The sequence below is a fragment of the Coloeus monedula genome (genome assembly GCF_965178545.1).
Source record: "Coloeus monedula genome assembly, chromosome: 19".
In the NCBI taxonomy this organism is placed as follows: Eukaryota; Metazoa; Chordata; class Aves; order Passeriformes; family Corvidae; genus Coloeus; species Coloeus monedula.
In genome coordinates, this window is record NC_138799.1 from 730,987 (window position 1) to 756,283 (window position 25,297).

The 25,297-nt window shown below is 59.1% G+C and overlaps 1 protein-coding gene across 1 annotated transcript; it reads right to left on the minus strand.

The window, feature by feature from the left end:
- Nucleotides 1–1,210: 1,210 nt before the first annotated feature.
- Nucleotides 1,211–23,450, minus strand: PIK3R5 (phosphoinositide-3-kinase regulatory subunit 5; the record flags this gene model as incomplete). Its single annotated transcript, XM_082293928.1, has 18 exons — nt 1,211–1,579; nt 3,487–3,596; nt 3,795–3,877; nt 5,196–5,289; nt 5,682–5,758; nt 6,958–7,051; nt 7,834–7,959; nt 8,175–8,300; nt 8,412–8,562; nt 8,636–9,392; nt 9,969–10,052; nt 10,513–10,666; nt 11,166–11,340; nt 11,952–12,021; nt 14,616–14,754; nt 15,428–15,496; nt 16,750–16,850; nt 23,354–23,450. 18 exons carry the CDS (start codon nt 23,448–23,450, stop codon nt 1,441–1,443), a joined length of 2,646 nt encoding a protein of 881 aa, XP_082150054.1. The 3' UTR covers nt 1,211–1,440.
- Between the last annotated feature and the right edge of the window lie 1,847 nt (nt 23,451–25,297).

The following is a 25,297-nucleotide window of genomic DNA, read 5'->3' on the forward strand; positions in this document are numbered from 1 at the left end:
TCTGTAGGGCCAACTGAACCCAGAGGGATTGATGTCCTGGCAGGAATTTAGCCAAGGATATCAAATCCCAAAGAGCAACGTTTGACAGGATAAGGTGCCATTTCAAAGGCCTGAACAAAAATAACCACCTGCCAAATTCCAGCCCCACTGGGGACAGTGCTAAGAGCTCACCAGGTCCTGTTTGCTGTTTTCTGGAAGATCAAGGGACTCCCTGGACTGACCCCACTGTGGCTGAGCCCTGCAGCCCCCGGACACATCCAGGGAACACAGAACCTTGGGATCAAGCTGCTTTGAGCCTGCAGCAGGCAATGAACTCTTGTGCTGTCAGCACTGGTACCATCCCCAAAAAACCCAGAAACAGCCTGAGGCTTTTCCAGTCTTATTTCTTTGCTCATGGGGTCAGACTACCCCTAAATATGCTCAAATATTGCACCTTTCTGTACCTACAGCCTTGCAGGGGGAGGGAAGAGGTTGGAATGTTTGTGAGGGGGAGGAGCTCAAATCCTGTAGTCACCTGCAGGTGTCACTTGGTGGGTTTGGTGCTGGGTCCTTCCCCAGCAGATGTGTCCCTGCAGGTGGGCTGGAGGCAACCCTGGCGCTTTCCCCAGTGCTTCCCTCCCTGCTGGGAGTCCAGCACGGCTCCTGATGGATTTCCAGCAGCTACTGAGGGTTCAGCCCTGGGCTGGCTCTGGCTCACAGTGCTGGGAGCAGGATGCAAGCCCAGGGGCTGGACAGGGAGAACAGCTCGGTGCTGGAATCCTGCAGGGATGAGGAATTCCTCTTCTGGATGTACAGGAAATACACGAATCCATCACCAGCTGTCCTTGCCCTGGGATGGCCTATTGCACTCCACGCTGCAGGGTCCCTGCTCTGCTTCCCTGCAGGACACCCAACCTCCAGGATGGAAGGGAAGCCTTGAGAGACCTGTCCCCATCCCAAAAAAACTGTCCTGAGCACCCTTGACCGGTACAGGTGAAATACCACCAGGACACGGTGAAATACCACCAGGACATGGGTTGGGTGACCTGCAACTCCCGTGTGCTGATGGATGCCTGACCCCAGTGAGCCAAGGACATTCCTTTCCCCAAATATCCCCCCAGGAGCTCACCCTTCCCTCCTGGTCCCACCTGCACCGTTTTCTGGCAGCGAATATCCCTGTCCTTGCCCTGCCCTCCCCACACAGGTACTGACATCTGCTGATCCACGGGGGGATATCCAGGAACCACCTTCCCCCCTTGCTGAGGAACCCCGAGAGACACCAGAGCACAACGATCCCATTTCCCACTGAGCCTGGAGCAGGAGCAGCTCAGCCACCACACGGACACCGCAGTGACTCCTCAGCTGCAGGAGGTCTTGGACAAGCAGGGCTGGGCATCCTTTTCCTTCTCCTGAGCCTGGATTGGTGTGGGATGGAGTCTGGTCTGAAAGGACACGGCTCCCCTATGGCAGGGCCCCACTGAAGGTGGCAATGGGCAAACACAGCAGGGAGTGGAACTCGGAGTCCTGGGCAGGCCCAGGGGACCCTCGCAGGGCCAGGGGGTTGCTGTCCCTGGGCTTGTAGCACACGGAGATCTCACACCTGTAGGGGGACACAAGGAAACAACCCCTGAGGGAGCTGTGGGCTGAGAGCCCTCAGGGGCAGCGGGAATGGAGCTGCAAACACAGCGGGGATGGGAATGGGGCTGTGAACCCAGTGGGAATGGGAATGGGGCTGCCAACCCAGGGGGGATGGGAATGGGGCTGCAAACACAGCGGGGATGGGAATGGGGCTGCAGGCACAGCAGGGATGGGAATAGGGCTGCCAACCCAGGGGGGATGGGAATGGGGCTGCAAACACAGCGGGGATGGGAATGGGGCTGCAAACCCAGCGGGGATGGGAATGGGGCTGCAAACACAGCGGGGATGGGAATGGGGCTGCAGGCACAGCAGGGATGGGAATAGGGCTGCAAACACAGCGGGGATGGGAATAGGGCTGCAGGCACAGCGGGGATGGGAATGGGGCTGCAGGCACAGCGGGGATGGGAATGGGGCTGCGAACCCAGCGGGGATGGGAATGGGGCTGCGAACCCAGCGGGGATGGGAATGGGGCTGCAAACACAGCGGGGATGGGAATGGGGCTGCAAACACAGCGGGGATGGGAATGGGGCTGCAGGCACAGCGGGGATGGGAATGGGGCTGCGAACCCAGCGGGGATGGGAATGGGGCTGCGAAACCAGCGGGAATGGGAATGGGGCTGCAAACACAGCGGGGATGGGAATGGGGCTGCAAACACAGCGGGGATGGGAATGGGGCTGCGAAACCAGCGGGAATGGGAATGGGGCTGCAAACACAGCGGGGATGGGAATGGGGCTGCAAACACAGCGGGGATGGGAATGGGGCTGCGAACCCAGCGGGGATGGGAATGGGGCTGCGAACCCAGCGGGGATGGGAATGGGGCTGCGAACCCAGCGGGGATGGGAATAGGGCTGCAAACACAGCGGGGATGGGAATGGGGCTGCAAACACAGCGGGGATGGGAATGGGGCTGCAAACACAGCGGGGATGGGAATGGGGCTGCAAACACAGCGGGGATGGGAATGGGGCTGCGAAACCAGCGGGGATGGGAATGGGGCTGCAGGCACAGCAGGGATGGGAATGGGGCTGCAAGCGTAGCAGGAATCAGCCCAATCTTTAACAGGAATGGAGGCTGAGCACTGAGTTCAGGACTTTCAGCTGGCTCAGACTGGGATCTTGAGCAGCATCACCCACCCGGGGCATTTGCAGAAATTCACCAGGGAAAATGAGAACTTCTGTATCCCCCAAGTTTTGGGAAGAGGGAAGGAGCTCCTTTAGCATTTCATGAACCCCCCGAGTTTCACAACAAACAAGTTGACCACTTCTCTTTGGGGTTATTAAAGACATAAGATGCCAAATATTTTTCTGTTGGAGGCAGCATCACTTTGCAGAGTTCTGCTCAATCTGAGGGTGGAATTACAATGGTTGTACATTTTTTAAATCTGTGAGTTTGATCTCCTGTGCTCATGGAAACTCTGTCACCTGGGGAGCCAGGTTGGTGCCCTGGGGACACCACAGATGGGTAAACAGTCCAATGAATAATTCCTGCTTTAGCCCAGACTCTCCCATCAGGATCGTGAGTTCCCTCTGCAATGGGGATACCAAAGGAGGGGACAGCCCAAAGGGGGTTTAGAAGGTGAAGGCTCTGCTCATGCGCCCAGAGCTCTTCCAACACCTCCTTTATCTCCCATAACCTCTGGCCCATGACTGCTCCTGCTAGAAGAGGAGTCTTTGGGGCTGAGGAGTTGACAGGGGACCACCCTTCAGACTGTGGGACTTCCTGAAGGTAAACTCCTGCTGGGATCTGAGCAGGAGCACCCACCCCAGCTGAGCTCGGGGCACAGAGCCCCCCTGGGGCAGGACCCCATTCCCAGCCACGGCTCAGGGACAGGTCAGGATGCACCACCCCAGCAGCTCTGGCCGCAGCTCCCACCTGGTTACGCTCTGCAGGATCTTCTGCTCATCCTGGTCCAGGCACACGGCGAAGGATGACTGGACCCCGATGATCTGGGCCTTGTCCACTTTGATCTGGGACACGCTGATCTGCTGAGAGGAAAGGCTGGAGTGAGGGAGCTGCTGCCTCAGAGCATTCCCGGGGCTGGGCAGGGGAGCTGGGGGCAGGACTGGGGCCAGCAGCAAAGGGATCCCCCAAGGAGCTGCTCTGTCCAGCCCTGCTCCCCTCCCAGCTGGGCCAGGCCAGCCTTGTCCCACCAAATATAAAAGCTCCAGGACTGGAGTTACCTGATTGAAACTTTTCTTGGATTTGGAGTTCTGCCTCTTGACCACCTCGGTCATGGTTAGGTTGAGACATTCTGTCTTCGAGGCTGCAGGAGAAAGAAACTGCCATGAGCTGGGGCTCTGCAGGGAACCCAAGGGGTCCCTGTGCCTCTCAGAGCATCCCAGAACTGGGGCTCCAGCAGGATCCCACTGCTGGGGGGATGCAGTGCAGTCCAAATTCCCTCCCCTCATGCTCAATGCATGGAAAGCACCGGGGACACAGAGAAACGTCCTCTGGGATTCCAGCTGCTTTCCAAACACAGCAGGAGAGGAGATTTAACCACCTTGGGCTGCAAACAGGGGAAAACCATTGCCCATCATCGTGAGGAAAGCCTGGCTGTCCCAGCGTGGCCTCTCCTGAGCCCACCTGGAGACGCCTCCTCACGCCTGGAATCGCAGTGACATCCTGTGGTCAAACGGGAGAACCAACGGAGCCAAGCCCGGGGATCAGATTCCTCTTGGAAGGAAGGACATTCATGGAGAGGTTTCTCCCCAGAGAGGAGCTGATGCAAACCCTGAACCGGAGCAGGAACACCCAACTCAACATTTAGAAGGGGTGAGAAACCAATTCCTGATGCTTTTCTGCCAGGACCGGCTCCATGGATGGGCAGGGACAGGAGGGAGCTCCATGGAGCATGCAGGGATGCCTCCTGCTGAGTACACCACCATTCCCCTGATCATCCTGCTGACAAACACCTGCCAGGCACACGAGGAAAAAGGAACCAAACCCCCTCAGTCTCCTCAGAACCGGATGTGCCTGGTGGCCAAAGCAGCAGCTCTTACATGAGAACGAACCAAATACACACAGGGACCAAGAGCCTTGGAGCTTTTCAGAGGCTCAAAGTTTGATTAATTGGAAACCTGGTTAGGAAAAAGGCTCCTGAGGCCAAGGCAGGTGGCTGGAAGCTGTGTCTGAGCTGCAGGAAGGGAACCAAGCTGGAGCAGCAGCTCAGGAAGGGGCTGCTGCCATCCTGCTCGGCTGCAGGACAGGCACCTGGCCCTTGGTCCTGCTTCATTTAACAACAGCTTCACCTGTTGCTCCTCCTTGCTAAATAAGGGTTGCTCCGGAAAGCATCCCTCTCCAGTGACCATCCCGGCGTTTGGGCCATCCCAGACTCATCCCTAGTGGATGTTTTTCCAGCTGGAAGCTTTAGGACAGTGGGACACGACACGTCCTTTGTCCCTGATGTGGTCCTAAGGACAGCCAAGGACTGCAGTACAGCCCAGGGGACATCAGGCACCTCCCACGTGCCTCCTGCACTCACACCTCCCTCACTTGCTTCAGCCAGAATTCCACATTGTTCCCCTGCTCCACCAGTGCCTCCCCCCTTCCCCAGGCACAGCCCCCAGGACCCCGGTACCCACCGAGCTCCTCGTGCTTCCTGCAGGCCTTGCTGAGGTTGACGGACGTGCAGACCTTCTCCACGTCATTCCAGTGGCTCCTGCCGCTGGCAGCCGTCTGCAGGGAGCAGCCAGAACCCAGGGGAGAGAAGCACAGAACCATTCAAGCTTGGGAAAGACCTTTAAGGTCAAGTCTAACCCTAAATCTAACCCTGCCAAGTCCTTAAACACCGCTTCTACATCTTTTAAGCACCCCCAGGAATGGTGACTCCACCACTGCCCTGGACAGCGGTGCCAGGGCTGGAAAACCCTTTCGGTGAATATTCTCTAATATCCAACCTAAACTTCCTGTGGTTCCCTCTCCTCCTGTCCCTGTTCCCTGGGCTGCTCCTGGTGCTCCAGCCCCTTCTCCTTCCCTGGACACGCTCCAGCCCATCAGTGTCCTCCTTGCCATGAGTGTCCCAGAACTGTCCCCAGCACTGGAGGCGCCCCAGCAGTGCCAGCACACACCTTGCTGTACGCAATCTGTAGTGTCAGTGGGATTGCTTCCCTGTCTCCATCTATTCCCAGCCTTTTGCTGCCTGGACCTGCAGGGAACAAGGAGCAAATGTCACACAGGGCCTTTTTATCCCCAGCCTTCCCTGGCTGCTGGTACAGCAGCGCACCCAGGACCTGCAGAAAGGGCGGAAGGGGTTTGCTGAGCACAGCTGTGGGGAAAAAAGGAAAAAAAAAAAAAGATAAAAGGTGGCTTAAAAGCTGCAGAAAGCAAAGAATCCAGAGTGCAATTACAACACAAAACCAGTCTGCAGAACTGAGAGTGGCTCTGGCTGAGCCGGTGCAGAGGGGTCAGAGCTCTGGGAAAACACAGAGCAACCACGAGGCCACGGTGCTCTCCCTGCTCCTGTTTGTTCAGGCAGACTTCTGCCCACGTTAAATTAGCCCTGAAACACCGGGTCTGACACTTCCTAACTGGTTTCTTCCCCCCCAGATAATTTTTTATTGTGAAGTGGTGCCAGAGGAGCCAAGGGGAAAACATCGGAGTCAGCACTGGCAGCTTCATGAGCTGGAGGGAAGAGCTCTTTGCTCGAGCCTGATTTTGGGGGAGTGGGGTGGGGACACTTCACACGGGGGTGTTTTGTGGGCTCTGTTTAGAAGGACAAGGCGAGCTCACACCAAAGTTGAAGAACGTGCTCGGGTGCAGTAGTGGGGGTTGGCCATGAGGTGTCTGTGTGAGCCGCACTTGAGAGCATCCTGCCCCGGGTACCCACGAGGAACTGCAGCCAGATGTTCCTGCCACTGCTTCTGCTCTCTGAATATCACTAATGTTATAAATTCATAACGTAAAAGTACATAAGCTGCATGCAGAGGGCTCCAAGAACACACACAAACCTGGCTTTGCCCAGCAGACTGAGGAAATGGAATGAAGGGTTTTATAAATGACACTTTTGGACAAAGCACAAAGAGAAAGCAGCAAAAAGGAAGGATAAAGAGCTGCATTTGGCAGGTGCTGATGAGAGGAAGGAAACAGGCTTGAAGGTGTTTTATTGTAAATCCATTCTAGAGTTAAGAGCAGCGCAATCAATCAGGCATTGCCATGGCTTTGCTCCGAAGGGAATACAGAACTGGGATGTTTTGCTCCCAAACCAGTGAGGAGCTGCCTGGATCCTCACTCAGCCTGGCCCAGACCCCTCCTGCAGTCCAGGCTCCCCCAGCCCCTCCTTCCCTTCCCTTCCAGCTGCGGTTTCAGACCCTCAGCAGGTCAGGGGGGGCAAAAGCAGCTACAGACCTGAGGCCTTGATGGCCCTGGTGGCTGCTGAGTGCCCCAGCTCCAGGGAGTGGATGAAGACCTCGGTCCTCTTCTCTCCCCCAATGAAGGTGAGCTGCCAGGGGGACAAGAGGGGACATTTGGGGGTGAGGGGGCCCATCCATGCCAGGCAGCCTTCATCCCTCTCACTCCCTCCCACAGGACACGGGTCAGTTTGGGAAAATCCTTCCATGTTTTCAAAGCACCTTTCAGCAGCTGCTTGGGGTGGCACCTGCCAGATTGTTTGAACAGGCCCCCAAAACAACCCAAACCCCTCATGTTCACTTAAAACTCCACAGCCCACCGGAAAAAAAAACACAGTAAGCCAACAGCAGGGTCTGGGAATTGCTTTGGGAGCACAAATCCTTGGAAGAGCAGCATCTCTGCTCACCAAGCCCTGCTGCAGCTGTCCTGAGCCACAGCCCCAAAGGAGGGGTTGCAGCCCCAAACTCAACCTTCCCCACCACATCTGCCCCAGGCTCACAGCGGGGTGTGGAAATCTCGCCCCATGGAGCGGCTCAGTTTGGGAAGCAGAGCTCTGGAGAGATCCCAGTGACATGAACAACCTGGCAGCACTGACAGGCACTGCCTTGTGCCACGGGGAAGGGTACTGGGCTGGAAAACGGCTCGTGGCACTTCACGGTCTGGGCAGCACCTGGATGCCCTCAGTCCTTGAGCCAGGAGCATCAGCCAGGGCACCACGGACAGCCAGGGGACGAGAGGGGACCGAGCTCTGCCTCAGCAGCACGTGGCGGCTGTGCCACACCCCCTGGGCTTCACAGGCAGCTCCTAACAGGTGGCACAGGCAGAGTCATCCCCCTTGTCCCTCACCAGGCTGGGGCTGAGCCCTGTGCCCACCTCGGTCTGGTAGAGCTGCAGCAGCACGGGGCGCGTGGCGAAGCGGCAGTAGTACAGGATCATGTCTGCCAGGATGGGCAGCTGCTCCTGGGAGTCCTCCTGGGGCTCAGCCTCGGGCTTGGCACACTGTGGTGGCAGAACGGGTCAGAAACGTGACGGGGCAGGAGGCACCTCCAGCCACAACTGCCCACCCCACCCCACTGGGAATGGAAACCTCCTGCTGACCACCAGGAGCCCCATCTCCATCCCGTGTCCATGTAGCATGGCAGAAGGTTCTCCAAAGAGCTCCCCGGTTCCCTGGGGATGGGGCACACCCCGCCCTGCCCCTGGCACACACGCACCTGGCACAGGACGTCCATGGGCAGGTTCATCAGCCCCAGGACGTTGCGCTCGTACCAGGGGTCCAGCAGGCCGATGTAGTGGGAGATGTCGTTGGTGCTGCTCTCCATCCCAGCCAGGGAAGGGTCCTGAAACCGGACACTGGGGTCACCCTGGGGTCCCCCTCAGCCTGCCCCACCTCACACAGCACCCCCGGGCCAAGCTGAGCCCCGGTGACACCGCGGGGAGGGGACACCCACCTGTGCCCGGGGCGAGGGGTCCCCCAGGGACGGCGAGGGGTGATGATGCATCTGCGGGGTCGATGGAGTAACGCAGCTCCTCTTCACGGGGACGTAGAAAAACTGCAGCCTGAAGTACCGTGTCAGGGAGGGGCAGGAGCTCTCCTTGAGCCTGCGGAGGTGCAGAGGCTGAGCAGAGCATCCCGGCGGGGCGAGGCACCCGCGGCCAGCCCGCCCCGGCTCACCTGAGGTCGCTGTAGGCGCGGGCCACCTTGCCCGAGATGCGGTCGGAGCCGAACACCACGACGCGGAGCGTGGCCACCTTGGCCTCTTCGTCGTAGCTGAGGAAGGGGCGGCGGGGCAGCCCGAGGGGCCGGGGGGCGAGCGGGGCGGGCCCGCGCTGGCCCGGGCCGTGCTGCGGCAGCGAGAGCGCGCGGCGGGAGCGCGCGGGGACGCGCGGCTGCGCCGGGGACGCGCACAGGCTCTCGGCGCGCCGCAGCGACAGCGAGCACGGCCCCGGGCAGTGCCGCAGCTCCCGCCGCAGCACCAGCTGGCTCTTGCTCTTGAACAGTTTGTAGAGCCTGTTGGTCAGCGACTGCCGGCACCTGGGGGCCTTGTCCGCCTTCGGCTCCGTCCTGCCCGCCGTGTCCAGGGAGCTCTCGTCGCTGTCCTCGGCGTAGCCGCTGTCCATGCAGTCCTTCAGGCTGGACACGAACGACTTCAGGGACTTCCTGGAGACCACGGTCAGCTCCGAGATGGAGTCCTTGGATGAGGTGAAGAGGGACACCCGCGAGGGCCTGGAGCCCTCCTCGGACAGCACCGAGTACACAGAGTCACTGGAGATGGCACAGAGCGGGGCCAGCAGCGAGTCCTGCTCGGGGGAGCCGCCGTCGGTCTCCACATCCTCCACATCCTCCTCCTCCTCCTCATCCTCCTCCTCGTTCTCCGAGGCCAGGGGCTCAGCAGTGCTGCACTCCTTGCTGAGGACATCGTTGAGGATGTCTGAAAGCAACCAGAGGGAGAAGGTGTCTCCAGCAGAGCCACTGCAAACGTGGTGACCCCAGATCCCACCGCCACTCCTTGTGGCCAAAGCTCTCCTCCCTCCTGGTGTCAAACAAGGAGCTGGAAACCTCCTCCCCAATGTTTTTAGGTTTCCACAAAAGGCTCAGGTGCAATGCAAAGCAAGGTGTGTTTCTCTCCCCGAGGTTCTGGTTGGGTTCTCCAAAGGCAAACTCCAGCTGGGCTTTTGCTTCCTTGCCCCCCAGCTTTCACCACACCCGCACGTCTGATCCAGGTTTAACCAGAGGGCAGGAGCAAAGCCAAGCCTGTGGCTGATCAAACCCCAAACTGAGCCACCCTGGCTCCCTGTTAGGGCTGGAATTCACTGCAAAGCCTGAGCCAGAGCTCTGCTCCTGCTTGCTGGGGCCAGCAGGGAACGAACACAGAGCCCACCCAGGAGCAGACAAGGTTCTTCCAGCAATGGGGAAGAGGGACACACCAGCTCAGCACAAGGGGAACCTTCTACTTCTCCAAAACTGCTGGGCCCAGCCGAGGGCTCAGCAGAGGCCCCCAACTCACCGAAGTTGTCCTGGTCCCAGCTGTAGGTGTAGCAGCGAGCGGGGGGGATGGGGATGGGGTGGAGCTTGCGGGGCTGGGCCTCGCCTGGGGAGAGAGGAGGGACAGGAGTTGGTTTGCAGTCCCCCTGTGCCACCCCTGCCAGCTCTCCTGGCCTGGGAGGTGCCACCCACCCCCTGCGTGTTTTGGGCAGCCCAGGCCATGCTGAGCTCCGATGGGGCTGTCCTTAGCCCCAAACACGTGCGGTTGGTCGGAGGGGACACTTCACACCTTTAGGAGCCACCAGATGCCACGGCTACCATCTGATCTAACGCTCTCATCTCACCCTAAGTTGTTCAAAGGCTGCACAATTCGCTTTGTTGCTGTTTTACTGAAACCCTTTGTGGCTCACGGTGTGGTTACTGACCAGGACCTGGGGCGGTGCTTTTTTATTGCAGCTGTTGCCCTTGGCTGAGACTGCAAACCCGCTCCCCACTGCTGCTGCTGCTGCGGGGCAGAGCTGGCAGCAAACCCTGGGGGGGAAGGGAAGGATGGCGGGGATCCTCACCTGTGATGGCAGGAAAGGAGGCGGCCCCGGCGATGTCGCGCAGCACGGCCTGGAGCCGCTCCCGGGCCAGCGCGGGGTCACTGCTGGCGGCCGCCGCCTCCTGCGCATCGGCAGCGCTGGTGTAGAGCTCCAGGAGCTCCTCCAGGGGCTTGGACTGCGGAGCAGAGCCAGGGGGAGACATTCAGGGGGTCCCTCCACTGAGGCAGCACACGGGCAGCATCACTAACGGGGTGACTCTCTCCCCTCCACTACCCACATCCCCTCAAGCCCCCCCAGACTTTTCCAAAGAAAATCAAAATGTTGAAAACACCCCAGGGGTTTCCTTCATTACTTTTTGCCTCTGCCCCAAGTCTTTCTCTGGTCAAACAAACACTTTTGCTGATTTTCAAGTCTGGGGGCCCTTCCTCTCTCCTCTTCAGGATGGGAAAGGAGTGACGGGGTGAAAGGGGAGTGAGCCCCCTGCACACACTTCACCAAACACCTCAGATCTCAGATTTAACCTGAGAAGGGAAAGATGTTTATTTTTCCTCCCAGAAGCATTATCAAAACTCTTTTCCTTTGCTAAGCCAGCCCTATTTTGGGTACAAAATCCAGCAACCAAGTGCCCTGAACTGCTCCCGTGGCACCCCAGGGTGGGCACTTCCCCAGCCCACCTTGAGGAGGGGGTGCAGCCTGTCCAGGTCGCAGCGGGTGCCGAAGTTGGCCTGGTAGAGGTGCTCGAGGAGCAGCACCAGCGTGGAGTGCTGGGGGGGCTCGCTGGAGCTCAGCTTCTCGGCGATGGACAGGAACTCGCTCTGCACCTCCGAGCGGTTCAGCAGCAGCACCGTCCTGGGGACAGGGACACCAGTCAGGCCAGGACACCGAGCCCAGGCAGGGCTCCAGCCCAGCAGCCACTTGGCCTCACTGGACACGAGTGACACCGCAGCATCTCCCTCCTGAGGGTGCAGCTCAGAGGAGGAGCTTTAAGGATGGCACAGGTCTGTTTCCCAGCCTCATTTCCCTATTTACAAATGAGGATGGCGGGGAAAGGTTCAGCCCTCGAGTGAGGTGCAAAGTCTGACTGCTCAGAGCTGCAAGACTTTCCCTCCTCGCTGCTCTGGGACTGGGATGGACTCGCTCCTGGCTCCTGTCGGGGTGGTGGCTCCCAAATTCATGGATCACGGCATCTCCCAGCTGTTCTCCAACATGTGCTGAGATCAGCAGCTCCCTGGGGAGGAGACTTTGCCTTCCCCACATCTCAGCCCTGCAGGGTCACCGGCACAGGGAGCTCACAGACCCCATCCCAAGCCTCTGGAAATGCCCCAGCCGCTCTCCTCACCCTTCCCACAGCTCAGCCCGGCTTTCCAGCCCTCCTCCCCAGCCCCTGGGACATGCTGCAGCAGTGCCAGCCTGTGGGGATGCCACAGGGAGCCCCCAGCAATGCCCGTGGCCACACTTACACCGTGGAGCTCTGGTAGTTCTTCACAGGCAGCCCCTGCTCCGTCCTCACCAGCCTCTGGAAAGTGATCCCTGGGGAGACAGCAGAGGAGTGAGGCTCAGAGTCCCCGAGGGCTGCTCAGCTCAGCAGCACTGAGCTGGCTCTGCCCCCAGGGCAGTCCTGAGCTGGCAGAGCCCTTGCCTGCAGCGGAAATGGCAGCACCAAGAGTTCTCCAAGAGTGGGCACAAGGCACAGCCACCCAGTGAGGGGGCCAGTCCAGGAGCGGGGGAGCTCAGGAGGGAAAGGGTAAAATCCCAGAGTGATGGGAAATCACGCACAGGATGGGACAGAAGAGCTGCTCCAGCCCCACTGCTCGAGTGGGACGGGAATTCCATGGATGACATTTACCCGCTTCTCCCACTTGCTTTAGCCCCGCACAGCCTGGATGTCACACAGGGCCAGCAGGGCACTGCCACCTCCCCTCCCGCAGGGCTGGGGCCCAGGCTGATCCAGCAGGAGGGAGGCTGCTGTGGGCAGCCATGCCCTGGATGCCTCGCTGGGACTGTCCCCAGGACACCAGGTGACATCAGATGGATCTGGGCTGGGTGGCAACAGCAGAGCCCTGTCACCCCAACCAGCAGGGCAGGGCCACAACTTGGGAAAACCTTATGGCATCAGCAGGATCCAGCCCCCTTATCCATGCAGGCAGCCACATCCCACCCAGCTCAGCACCCTCGGGGGGCCCAGCACCCATGGGGGCCCACCCCAACCCACAGAGTCAGGGCAGCAGTGACCCCTCCTGCAGAGGCACAGCCCCTGCATGCAGATCAAAGCCTTGGCACTCCAGGCAAATATTGACAGCGGCTCATTCTCCGTCAACCTTTACCCTCATCCCAATAAAAAGCTTTGGCCTCAGCCCCCAGCAGGGCAGGGGGCCATGCAGCAAGCCTAGAACAGCCTGGAAGGTCCTGGCAGCTGAGCAGCAGGGACACAGCCTCACTGGTTCTGGAGAGGGATTCCCAAACCCTGCAGCCAACGCCTCCCACACGGTGCCTTTGGAAGGAGGAGGAAATCCACTCTGCTGTGGGAGGGGAAAAGCTTTGGGACCAAAGCCCCCCCTCACACAGCCTGGGGCACGGGGCATGGCACAAGAACGGGGTGCAGCAACCCCCAGCCAGCACCGGAGCTCTCCAGAGCGTGTGAAGCACAGCCCTGAGCAGGGGCACAGCAACAAATGACCAGGAGGGAGCTGGGGAGCCCCACAAGTGTCCCCAAGTCCCCGTGGCCCTGCAGCTCTGAGCTGGACACAGCAGGAGCCCAGCCAGACGCTGTGTGGTGGCCGTGGCCATTTGTGCTGGGGGTGAAGCAGCCAGCCCAGAGCTCCCACTGCACAGGTGGGGGTGTTCCCATCTTTTTGTTCCTTTGAAAGCACCTTCCATCCCATCTCCAAGCTCCCATCTCCCAGGGATCGCTGCCCTGACAGAGACCCTGCATTTCACATCCTCCAGGGCTCCCCAAAGCAGCTTCCCAGCTTGAGGAGGTGGGGAACACCCCCAGCCTCAGCCACATCCCCCTCCCAGGCCTCCCAAGCCCTGCCCAGGATTAAACACAGGCTGCAATGTGCTCTGTGTGATAACAACTCTTCAAAAGCCCCCAAAAGGCAGGGAGATTATGAAAAAGGGCTTTGAGAAATAATTGGAAGAGCTGTTCCATTGGGAACCACAGGACATCTGCAAGGAGTCCTTAATTAAGAGGAGCACTGGTGCTGCCCCTGGATGTGCCCAGAGCTGGGTCACAAGGAGCATCTGGGCTGGAAAGAACAACCCAGGGAGTCCCTCAGCCCCATGGAAATCTCCATGGAAGAGCAGGCTCGGAGGCTCCAGCCACCCTGATGCCCATGAATGGCCCCACTGTTGTCCCCCCACTGCACCACTGAGCACCTCAGACAAAGGCCAGGCTGGGGGAGCAGCCAGCACGTGCTCTGCTGGGGAAAAGACCCTCCAGGCTGAAAGCCAGCCAGGAAATCTTGACCCGGCTGGCTAATTGCCTCTGATCAGGCTGGGAGGGCCCGGGATGCTCCGTGCACTCAGGGCACCCACCAGACACCATCCTGCCCTGCTCCTGCAGAGGAATCCGGTCTCACCCTGTGCTGGAGCACCCGGGAACACCATCCTGAGGGAGGATGGAGGGAAGGCTCCTGACCCCCTGGAAAAGCTGAGGTTTGGGATGGACACTGCGCTCCCAGGATTCAGGAAGCAAGGGGAGAACAAGACTGGAGCAGCAGGGGGACAAACCCTGGGGCAGGGCTGGGTTTGGGTGCCTGCAGACCCTGGGGCAGGGCTGGGTTTGGGGTTGGCAAACCCCGGGGCAGGGCTGGGTTTGGGTGCCTGCAGACCCTGGGGCAGGGCTGGGTTTGGGTGCCTGCAGACCCCGGGGCAGGGCTGGGTTTGGGGTTGGCAAACCCCGGGGCAGGGCTGGGTTTGGGGTTGGCAAACCCCGGGGCAGGGCTGGGTTTGGGGTTGGCAAACCCCGGGGCAGGGCTGGGTTTGGGGTTGGCAAACCCCGGGGCAGGGCTGGGTTTGGGGTTGGCAAACCCCGGGGCAGGGCTGGGTTTGGGGTTGGCAAACCCCGGGGCAGGGCTGGGTTTGGGTGCCTGCAGACCCCAGGGCAGGGCAGGGCCACTCACCTGGCGCCTTCAGCTCGTTGCTGATGAAGGTGAGCAGCTCCCGGAAGGTGTCACAGTAGGGCACGGGCCAGGTCAGGAAGCTGTGGTAGACCCTGGCAGCTTTCAGGAGCAGCTCAGAGCCGGGTGGGAGGTGAGGAGCCTGCAGGGACAGGGACAGGAGGTCAGAGAGGAGCAAAGACCCCGAGTGCTGTGTGAGAACTGCAGGGCTTAGGCTGGAAGTGGCAGCAGGAGGAGCAAAGCAGAGGTCCCCCTGTGCCACCCCATCTCCTCCCACAGAAGGGCCACAGGATCCCCGCTGGGCACAGCTCCAAGGAGCTCCTTCCCAACCTTCCCAACCTCGGTTCACGTGCCCAAGCCCAAGCAGAAATTCCTTTTTCAGCCCCACAAGCCGTCCGGATGAGTTGCACACAGCCTGTGCTTGTGCGGGATCTGGCAGCAATGATTTCCTCAGGATAACAACGCATTGTGCTGGTAATAATAATAATAATAAAAGTATTTCCTGGGAAGGCTCTGCTCCTTTCCATTCACGTTGCCCATGTATTTTGCCCAACTATAAAGGGTAATGAAAAAAATTCCCCTTCATTGTCCGTCTCCCTTTCTGATTAGCCCAGACTTAAAAAAATAGCTTCAACTCCCTGAAGTTCATTTTCTTTGTCTCTCAACTTGTGCAATGATCCTGATCCCTATGGGTTCCTACAGAATCTTTCTTTCTGGGATGAACTGATGAAAGCAGACTGGGATGTTCCAGCCAAAGCCCCCCCGATTCTGGTCCTGCCCCGGGCTGGGATCGGTGCAGCAGCCTCAGCACTTACATAGAGCACGGCGGAGTAGAAAAGCAGGGCCAGGGGCGTCACCAGGTCGTAGTCACACCTCTCCTGCACCTGCGGGAACAGCCCGAGGGCACAGGGGTGAGCTGCCGGCCAGGAGCACCGCCCAAAATATCCCCGGAGGTGCCGGGAGACTCCAGCCCCCAGCCCCCCTCATCCCATCAACACGGCCGAGAGATTCCCTCGTCTCCACGGGAAAGATTCCCTCATCTCCACGGGAAAACCGCCCCCCAAAGCCCCCCTGACCCCCAGCGTGGGACAGGCAGAGCAGCACAACCTCCTGCTCTGTCTTCTCCCGGCTCTGGACAAGCACCCAACCCTTTGATGCTCCTGATCCTTGAAATTCCATGGAAGTGGCTCAGAGCTGCAGGCAGCTGGGGAAGCTGCGCAGCACGGTGGAATCCAGCGGATGGAATCCCAGCCTTTATTCCAGGGAACAGCCAGCAGAACGCTCTCTCTGAGGGCTCAAGGAGACACTTGCAGATGATCTCCCCTTTGAGCTCAGCCCAAAGTGCAATAAAGCCTCACTTTACTAAACCCTCCTGTACCAAACCCCTCTCTGCACCCAGAGCAGTTCCAGCCAGTAAAAGAATATAAACATGAATAACCTCGACTGCTCTCAGCTCCACAGCCTCTTTCCCAAGAAATGGAAGCCAGAATTTGCCCTCTCGCGTGAATCCCAGCGCTGGGGATTTGGGAAACGCACCCCCATTTCCTGCCACAGCAAGGGATTCCTCCAAGGCCCTCCTGGCTGCAGCCCAGGATGACCCTGCTTGACCAGTGATGCCTCGAGCTCCCCCGGCACACGATGGGACCGTGGCAGGTCCATCTGATTGTCCCTGCTCTGCTTTGTCCCCTCGCTGTGACCCCACTGCCACCTGCCAGGCTGCTGTGCAGTGCAGATCCTGCCCGTGGTCGCCAGCGTCCCAGCCCTGCAGGAAACCCGGCAGAGCCCCAGTGATGTTTCCACCAAAAACAACAGGAAATTTTCCATTTGCTCGGCTGTGGAGCCAGGAGAGGGCTGAGGAAGGCTGGAGGATCTGCACAGCCCCACTTTGGGGGATCAAACCCATCCCTGGGGATCTGCAGGGCTGCCCAAACAATGGATACGGGCTTTTCATCACGGGACCTGCGCCCACCAGAGCTCTGGAGCTGCTGACCCAGCCCCACCCGACCCCAAGCACTGGGCCCAGCAATATCTTATGACCCAAAATCCCCCACCCAGCATTGCCAAAGCCCATCCTGAGCAAGCCCCGGAGCTGCCGATGCCTCAGGGGCTGCAGCAGCCCCCAACAGCCCCCACTGACCTCTTTGGTCTTGCCCAGGATCTTCTCCACCAGGATGAGGTAGTTACCGGCGTCGCGGCTCACCAGCTCCTGCAGGCTCCAGCAGTTCAGGCACAGCCCAGCTGTGGGGACAGAGCCACGGTCACTCACAGAGCAGTGGGCACTCACAGAGCCACGGGCACTCAGAGCAGTGGTCACTCACAGAGCAATGGGCACTCACAGAGCAGTGGTCACTCACAGAGCAGTGGGCACTCACACAGCAATGGGCACTCAGAGCTGCGGGCACCCCCAGCCCCGCTCAGGAAGGTCAGAGGGGGATGAACACCGGGAAGGGGTCACGGGGAGGTGGTGACTGCAGGTATCAGATCAGGGCGGAAGGACAAGCCCCACACCCTCCCTGGAGCCGGGTCTAACCCCAAACACCGCGGTTTATCCCAGTGGCACCACAGGGCACCTGGGCACCTTCCCCTTCTCAGCCCAACACACCCAGCTGGAGGCCTCTGCCCAGGTGCCAGGTGAGTGTCCAGGATGCCCGATGTCCAAGAGCCAGGTGCGGGCAGAGGCCAAAGGGGTGCACCTGGCCAGGGTGAGACCCCCCCCTTCCTCCTGCCCCAGCACAGAACCCACCCATGTGACCCCTACCCTAACCCCGGCTCAAACCCCAGATGTTATCCCAGCTCCAAACTCACTCAAATCCTGCCAAATCCAGCTCCCTGCCAGGCAGGAACTCACCCCCCTCTGGCTGCATCACACCCAGCTCCTCACAGCGGGAGATGCCCCAAGGCAGCAGCACCAGCATCGCTGCCAGGCCTGCCCAGCGCTCAGTCCATCTCTCAGCACCCTCACATTCTCATTAAATCTATCAAAACCCCACCAAACCATTACCCTGAGAGAGGGGCACTGCCATGCCAAGGGTTGGAGGGTGCCCCTGCCCCAAAGAGCTGCCTCTGGCTGCAGGGTCCCGGCCGGTGACAACAGCCAAGGTGTTTCCGAGGCCGTGGCTCTCCTTGGCACTCGGGGCCAGCTCGCAGCTGGTGCTGGAGGAAACGCTCCGATGTGTGAAGGGTGCCAGGAGCCTCCTTCAGCCCGGCGCCGCATCCCGGGGGAGAGGCAGAGCTCACGGCATCCGCAGCCCGAGGAGGGAGCAGCAGCTCCTCTCCCCTTCCTCCTCCTCCTCCTCCTCCCCAGGGACCCGGGCACCGCCACAGCCCCTGGGGAAAATTACGGGGAAATTGCAAGCAAACAGCCCCACAAAGATCCGGGAAAGGTCCACGCTGGCAGCTCCCGGTCCTGCTCTGCCACGGATCATTTCAGCAGCAGAGGAGGCAGTGCAGACACCCAGGGCACAGCTCAGGGGGCACCGGGGCTCTGCCAGTCTCAGCCCAAAGGCAAAGCCAAGAGAAACAGAGCATTCCTCTCTGCAGAAACGAGGGGCTAAAGATCAGAGAGGAAAAATATAAATCCAGCTGGGTTTCACTCACCCTAAAAGCAGCACAGGACACAAACACCAGCGCAGGGGTGTTGGTTGGCAGGGGACATTCATCACAAACCCACAGGGCTCTCTGCCTCTCCCTCAAAGGTTCTTTCAGCTGCAGAGGCTACAGATCCATCAAACACCCAGAAATGCCACATAAACACCTTTACACCCCATCCAGGTGCTAAGGAAGGTGAATTTAAACCGCTGGAGAGACCTGCCGTGGCCCAGGGGGAAAGGCCAATGGCAACACAAGCAAAACCGAGGCAGAGGTTGCAAAGCCACACTGGTCCCCCAGCAGGGACAAGCATTTGCTCAGTGGGACACTTGCCGTGGCTTTCTGCCAGGCTTGCAGCTGAATCAGCAGGGAAAGCCCCCTGCTGCCACACGACTTTTTACTTTCAATGAATCAACATTTTCCAGCGGAGAAAGATCCTCCTGGAGAGGTTCCAAGTGGCTCCGATGCACTCGCTTGTAATTACAGATGCAATTCTTAATTTGCCTCTGCTCTGCTGCCATCCACCAAGATCCTGGGGTATTTGTCAGAGAGGAGCAGCCACGACCATGCAGGAATTCTGTGGAGCTCCAGTTTTCCTGTGAGCCACTTCCACATGACAGCGCGATGGCACAAAGCCACGGGAGGACTCCAGCAGACTGATCAAATTAATCGATATTGCCCCAGAGTGTGGCATCCTCCAGGGAAAGCCTCAGCTCCTGGGAGGCACTCAGGGAAGAACTGGCCCCGCAGGAGCTGGTCAGAGTTGCTGGGAGCTTTGCTGACCCCATCAAGAAGCTGCTAGACCCACATGGTCCTTGAAAAACCCATCCTGCTCCAGCTGGGAGGAGGATTTATCTTCAAGCCCCTTCCAGTGGCTCCAGGGGCTCTGGGAGAGCTGGAGAGGGACTTGAGGCAGGGAATGGAGTGACAGGACAAGGGGGAAGCTGAAGGAAGGTAGATTTAGATGAGATATTGAGAAAAAAATCCTCCCTGGGAGGGTGGGCAGGCCCTGGCACAGGGTGCCCAGAGCAGCTGTGGCTGCCCCTGGATCCCTGGCAGTGTCCCAGGCCAGGCTGGACATTGGGGCTGGGAGCAGCCTGGCACAGTGGGAGGTGTCCCTGCCATGGCAGGGGTGGGAATGGATGGGCTTTGAGGTCCCCTCCAACCCAAAACATTCCAGGATCCTCTCACCTAAATCCAAGGAATTTGCCCCAAGAGGCCCCGGAGACTCCCAGCAGGGCAGTGGAAGCCCCACACTGAGGAGCTGCAGCCCTCAGTGCTCATCCATCGGGCTGTGCTCCACCAAAGCAGCCACCCAGCACCAGTTATTTTTCCTTAAGATAGAGAACGAGTCAGGTTTATCTGCCAGCAGCACAGGCAGCCCAGGGAACACCCTGTCCCCAGCTGGGGGGACATGTGGGGCTGGGGCAAAGGCAGGACTACGCTGGGCTTATCCCAGCACCCCACAGAGAACGACTCGACTGAACCCAGCATGACAGTGACCCACAGAAATCCCTCCTTCGGGAGGGCAAAGCCCCAGCAAAGCCTCTGCCGAGCCAAAGGAGAACTCCCCTTTGGGAGCAGAACACAGCAAAGCCCTGAGCAGGCAGCGAGTGCCGGGCACAGAGAGCCTGGGCTCGGCTTCGATCGTTATCAGCACCAAAGATGCCAAGACCGGGCACAGCGGCCCCGTGGGCGGCCTCGGAAGGATGAGGCTTTGCCATTTCTTTTCTGAGAAGTGCCCCAAGATGCCTTCTTCCTCCTCCTCCTCCCACACCGGCTCCTTCCTGGCCTCAGGGGGTGGCATTTCCCCTCAGAGCGGGCAGCTGTCAAGTCGGAAATCCAGCAGCGCTGGAGCAGAAACGGCACCTCCTGAGCTGCCCTCGCCCACGGCGCTGAGCCGCGCACGGGCTCCTGGTGCCGTCAGAGTGACACAGCCCGGGGTGGGTGGAAAGCAGAAGGCTCCGCTTCCACCTCCCCCAGACCTGCTGCCACCACTTCCTCACAGAGGGAGGTGGTTCCTCCCAGGGACTGCCCAGAGGAAGGGCCAGCTCGGGGCAGTTGGCACAGAGGGGCTGGGGGTGCCCAAGGACAGGGACAGCCCAAGCCTGGCAGCCACAGCATCCCTTGGGAAGCACAGCAATCCATGAGACAGGGAAGGTGGGTAGGGATGTCCAGCACAGGGCACCTCCCAGCACTTCCACCCAGCCTGGGCAGAGATTTCAGCAGGAAAACCCAGCACAAGCCTGGAGAAATCAGCAGAAAGGGTAAAATCTGCCAGATTTAGTAACCAGGAACCTTGTGCATGTTGTGCACCCAGAGCTGCAGGACCCTGAGCTCAGCTGGTCAGAGCCAAAACCACCCAGGCTGTGCTTCAATCCCTGTGGGAGCCATTCACTGAGGAGCTGGACTGGCTGGTCCTGGTGGGTCCCTTCCAACTCGGAGTATGCTGGGATTCCGGGAAGAGTTTCAGACATTGCTCAGTGACTAAGCCAGAAGGGCCCCACACCAGATCCTGCTCCTTCCCTGGGAGGGTGTTTAGAGGACTGCCAGGACCTTGAGCTTCTCTTCACCAGAGCTGAGCAGAGTCAACCCCTGGGCCCCAGGTGGGACTGGCCATGGGCCGCTGCTCCTCCAGATCACCGGTGACCTTCACCACCCTCCCTCACCAGCATCCTCCATCCTCTCTGATCCCTGTGGGAGAGACACAGCATCTCCTTCCACCCCTGGGACATTCCAGGCGCTGGGTGGCCTCCAGCCTCTCCAGCAGCTCCCATCCACCAGGATCCTCAGGCCCCTCTCCCACCCCTGACTCCACAGCACGGCATCCCCAGCACCACCAGAACCAAGCCCAGGGCTCTCCTTCACCAAAAACTCCTCTTTTTGTTTTTCTGCTCCCCAGCAAGAAATAAAACATTTTTCTTGCTTTTCACACTCTAATTTGCCCACGGTCTCTCTCCTGCAGCTCAAAGCAAGGCCAGCCCTGAGGAGGTTCCTTCGCTTTTATTTGGTTCCTCCAATAAATTCTGCAGAAATATTTTCTATTTACCCCCCAGAGCTGGCCAGGGCCTCATCCAGGGTGTAATTCCAGGATGGCCAAACCCTCACAGCTCCTCCTTGCTGACTTCATAGCCCTCAGCTCCTCATCCCTTACGCAGGGGGGAACAACACGTCGGAAATGATTACTCACCTTCTCTGGAGCAACCTCGTGTGAAGTCAGCACAGACAAATAAAGCTTTAAATAATTTAAGAATGAACAAAATTCAGCAAGGTCTCAGCCTAAAAAGCTGTGAGTGGTGTGTGTTATCTTGGTGCATGGAAAGGGTAAAAGAGGAGGGGAAAGCAAAGAAACTGGGAAATAGAAGTGAAAAATGAGGAAGGTGAAGGTTCCAGCCCAGCCAAGAGCACGATGAAAGGATTCACTGACTTGTGAGGATCAGCCCTGCCACAAACAACAGCCTGGGCCTGACACAGGACAGCAATAATGAAACTGTCACTTGTAGCTTGGGGGGGATGAAACAACATCTCTGCTCTGGTTTTGAAAGGCAGGAGGGGGCAGCTCTGGGCTGTGGGCACTGTGCTCTGCTCTCCCTGCATCCCTCGTGTCACCACAGCCACCAAACACTCCCCACTCTGGCAGCACAGGGCACGATGGGGAGAGCAGCTCCTCGGAGCCAGCAGGGGAAAGGAGGGACAGCCCCTGGGGAGGGCACTGGGGGGGTCCCTGGGGGTCCCCAGCAGCAGCACCTGGGCTGGGGCACAGCAAAGCCACCAACACCCACCCAGGGCACGCTGGACACTCCTGGCAGCAGCACAAACCCTTTGGATGAAAGGGAGACTTTTGAGGTGCAAAACGCCCGAAATTCTCCCAGGAACGGCAGGTCCCTCTGCCAAAGCCCACGAGAGCCACAGGAAGGGGCCTGGGAGCCAGAGGGAATCACTGGGGATGGGATGGGACTCACTGGGACTCAGCACAGCTGCCCCCAGCAGAGCCCCCAGCCCCGACCCCTGCCCTGCACACCCCAATCTTTGCTAATGAGCCGGAAAAATTATGAAGTCGTTGTTTAAAGGCTTCCCCACCCCAAAGAGCAGCGCTGAGGGGCTGGGATTAGAGCTGTGAGTGACACGGGAACTGATTGCTGGTAATTGCAGGAGAGGTGAGCTCTGGGCACACAGTGACCTGCTTGGCCACAGGGGCTCCTCTGGCCACGCGCTGTCACCGTGCCAAGCACGAGGCCGCGCTTCCAGGAACCAGGAATGTGGGTCACACTTCAGGGCCCGCTTCCCAGAGCGGGCAAGAAGAAAAGGACACAGGAACCTTGGGCAGAACTGCCCGAACCAAGCCCTGAGGTGATGCTACAGCGTGGAAGCGGCAGCGCTCCGGTGCGTGAGGGCATGGCAAAGGGACTCCTCTGGGATTTGGCAGCAGGTGGGACCCTGTCTGCCACTCTTTGTTGACTTGTACGGAAAAAGAAAAGCAGGAAGGTTTGAAAGAACTGACAGACAAAAAAGGGATCAGAGTTTGACAGCCCCCAATTCCTTCATCCACAAGAGGGTTTGGCAGGGATTCAGTCACAGCTCACAGACACAGCTATGAGGCAGAAAGGTCAAAACGACATTCAAAAATTATTTCTGCTCGTTGCTGCTCTGCCCTCACCACGTCAGCCCCAATCCTTTCACAGCCCCCTGACCAAGGCTCAGCTCTTTATGGCCAGCACAGTATCTGAGCCAGGGTTAAACTGATAACAACATCTCTGTGCCGTGTGTGACAATGCAGCACAGAGCACACCCCTGGCCTGGGGGCCCGAGCATCGAGGCAGGGCTGGCTGATTGCACAAAGGAGCCTCTCCTCTGCTGAACAAAGCCTTCTCCGCTCCCAGCTCACTCAGGGACAGCTGGCAGCACGCACGACTGCCCTGCTGAGTCCTTACACGGGTCAGACCTGACATGACCTGTTTGGGGTCTTGGGACATCTTCCTATTCCAGCAAAATGTCCGGGAAGACCGACCAGGTTGGAGGCTACCTCTGACTCTGTAAAGCCTCCAGCAGCACCAGCAGTTCCCTCTTACCCAGAGAGAGTCCTGGGTGGGACACCCTACCAGGGGCCCTGGTGGATCACAGAGAGAGAAGTCCATGGTTAACAGGTCACCTACCAGCCCATCTGCTGGACACAGCGTCCCTGCTCAGCCCGTGGAGACACCTTTCCAGTGCGTGGTAGATCCTGTCCTCCGTGCACGTGGTGTGCTGCATTTTAATTCATCTCCTGAATTAAAGAGGAAAGAAAGAGGAGAGTCAATAAAGGATTGTCCTTGACGGCTCCAATGCCCACTGGTGATGGTCACATACCCACCCCAAGTGGCCAGGGAAGGCTCCAGAACTGTCCCCTTGCTGCCACACAGCCGACACGAAAGAAAGGTCCACGTGCCCCTGTGGCAATGGTGGGAAACACCGAGGGGACGTGAGCCCAGCGAGGACATTGTGAAATTGTGATTGCAGCTCTGTCACATCCCACCTCTCCTCCAGGGCCCAGGGTGCAACCTGAACCTTGGCTGGCAGAGCCCGGGCAGGGGAGGAAGGGTTTATCCCACCCAACCCGTATCCATCTGCCTGGGACAGCAGGAACATTAGAGCTGCTTCCCAGGGTCAGTGCTCCGCTGTTCCTGATCTGAGCAATCAGAGGTGACCAGGTGGACATTCCCTCCTCCCCTGCAGTCCTGGGGCAGCTGTCCCCCTGTCCCAAAGCACAGGCATGGGTCCATCCCACAGACTCTTTGCCTCTCGTTTAGAAGCAACACAAATGCACAAAAACGATCCAGGAGGAAGCAATAAAAGCTGCCAATGGTACAAAACCACCTGCGAGGCAGCCTTTGCTTTCACCCTGCACAGCACCTCTGCCACACACCCACATAATTCCCAAAGCCACCCCAGAATGCTCAATTCCCTGCTCACTTGGCCAACATTTGGCGCCAGCACCCAGCAGTGGCTGTGCCCATCACAGCCCCACCCACCCACAGCAGGAGCCGCTGTGACCCCGGCAGAGGCTCCACAGCCCTCCCTGCCCTGGCACTCAGCACAGCCACCTCCACCCACCCTGCATCGCCAGCAACTCCCCCAGAAGGGCTCAGGAGTGCTGTGCCTGGCTGCTGGAGCTCCCTGAGAACACAGGGAGCCACCTCCAGCCCTGCCCCTGCGCTGGATCCACCAGCAGCTCCCCAGAGGTGACAGCAAACACGCCCTGAGCACCACTGACCTGCCCGGTGCATGCGCTCCCCTTCACCCCAGAGAGGCTCATGGGCTCCTCCTCTCGTGTGCCCCTGCCAAAGCCTGGAATTGGGCTCTGCACCAGGACTTTCATCCGAGGAACGCGAGGAACGTTCTGGAGCCGCGCGAAGGAGCGGGGAAATCGCAGCCCAGCGCCTCAGTCGTGCTTGTGGCAGGAGAAAGGGGTGAGTAAGAGCCCCGAGTGACTCACAGGCACCTTTGCAACACTCAGCTCAAAAAACAGCTCCGTTTCGGCACAGCTTGGTCCTCAGAGGGGAACGGGCTCCTCACCCCACACCAAGCCCACCGTCCCTTCCCCCGTGTCTCAGCACACAACAGGCAGGGAGTTTAAAATAAAATACACCCAAGATATCACCATAACTTTCAGACCACAAAATGCACTCTTTGGGTGGTTTTTTCCTGCTGTGCCATGGACCACACGTGAACCTAAACCTCCTCTCCCAGGGCAGTGCTTATGGAAGCATTTTCCGTGGGAAAGGCCTCTCTTTGTCCACCACAGCCGAGCAGAAACCCTGCAACCTTTCCTGCTGCGCCTTCCCCCAGCTGTCCCCTGTCCTTGCCACCCACGCTGAGCACGATGACAGGGCAGGGGACAGTTCTGGAGAACATAATCTGACCTTCAGGAGCCCTTGTTAAGCATCTCGAGAACACCAAGGAAAACAAGTGCTGAGGTCAAGGGTTTGGGAAATGCTGTGTTTTTTATGAGGGTGCTGAGCACCTTCACATGACATCGCCCCAGTGGTGGCACAGCTCTCTCCACACAGCAGGGACAACAGCTGGTTTTAAGAGCCCCATGTCCTGAGAGAAACCCAAAG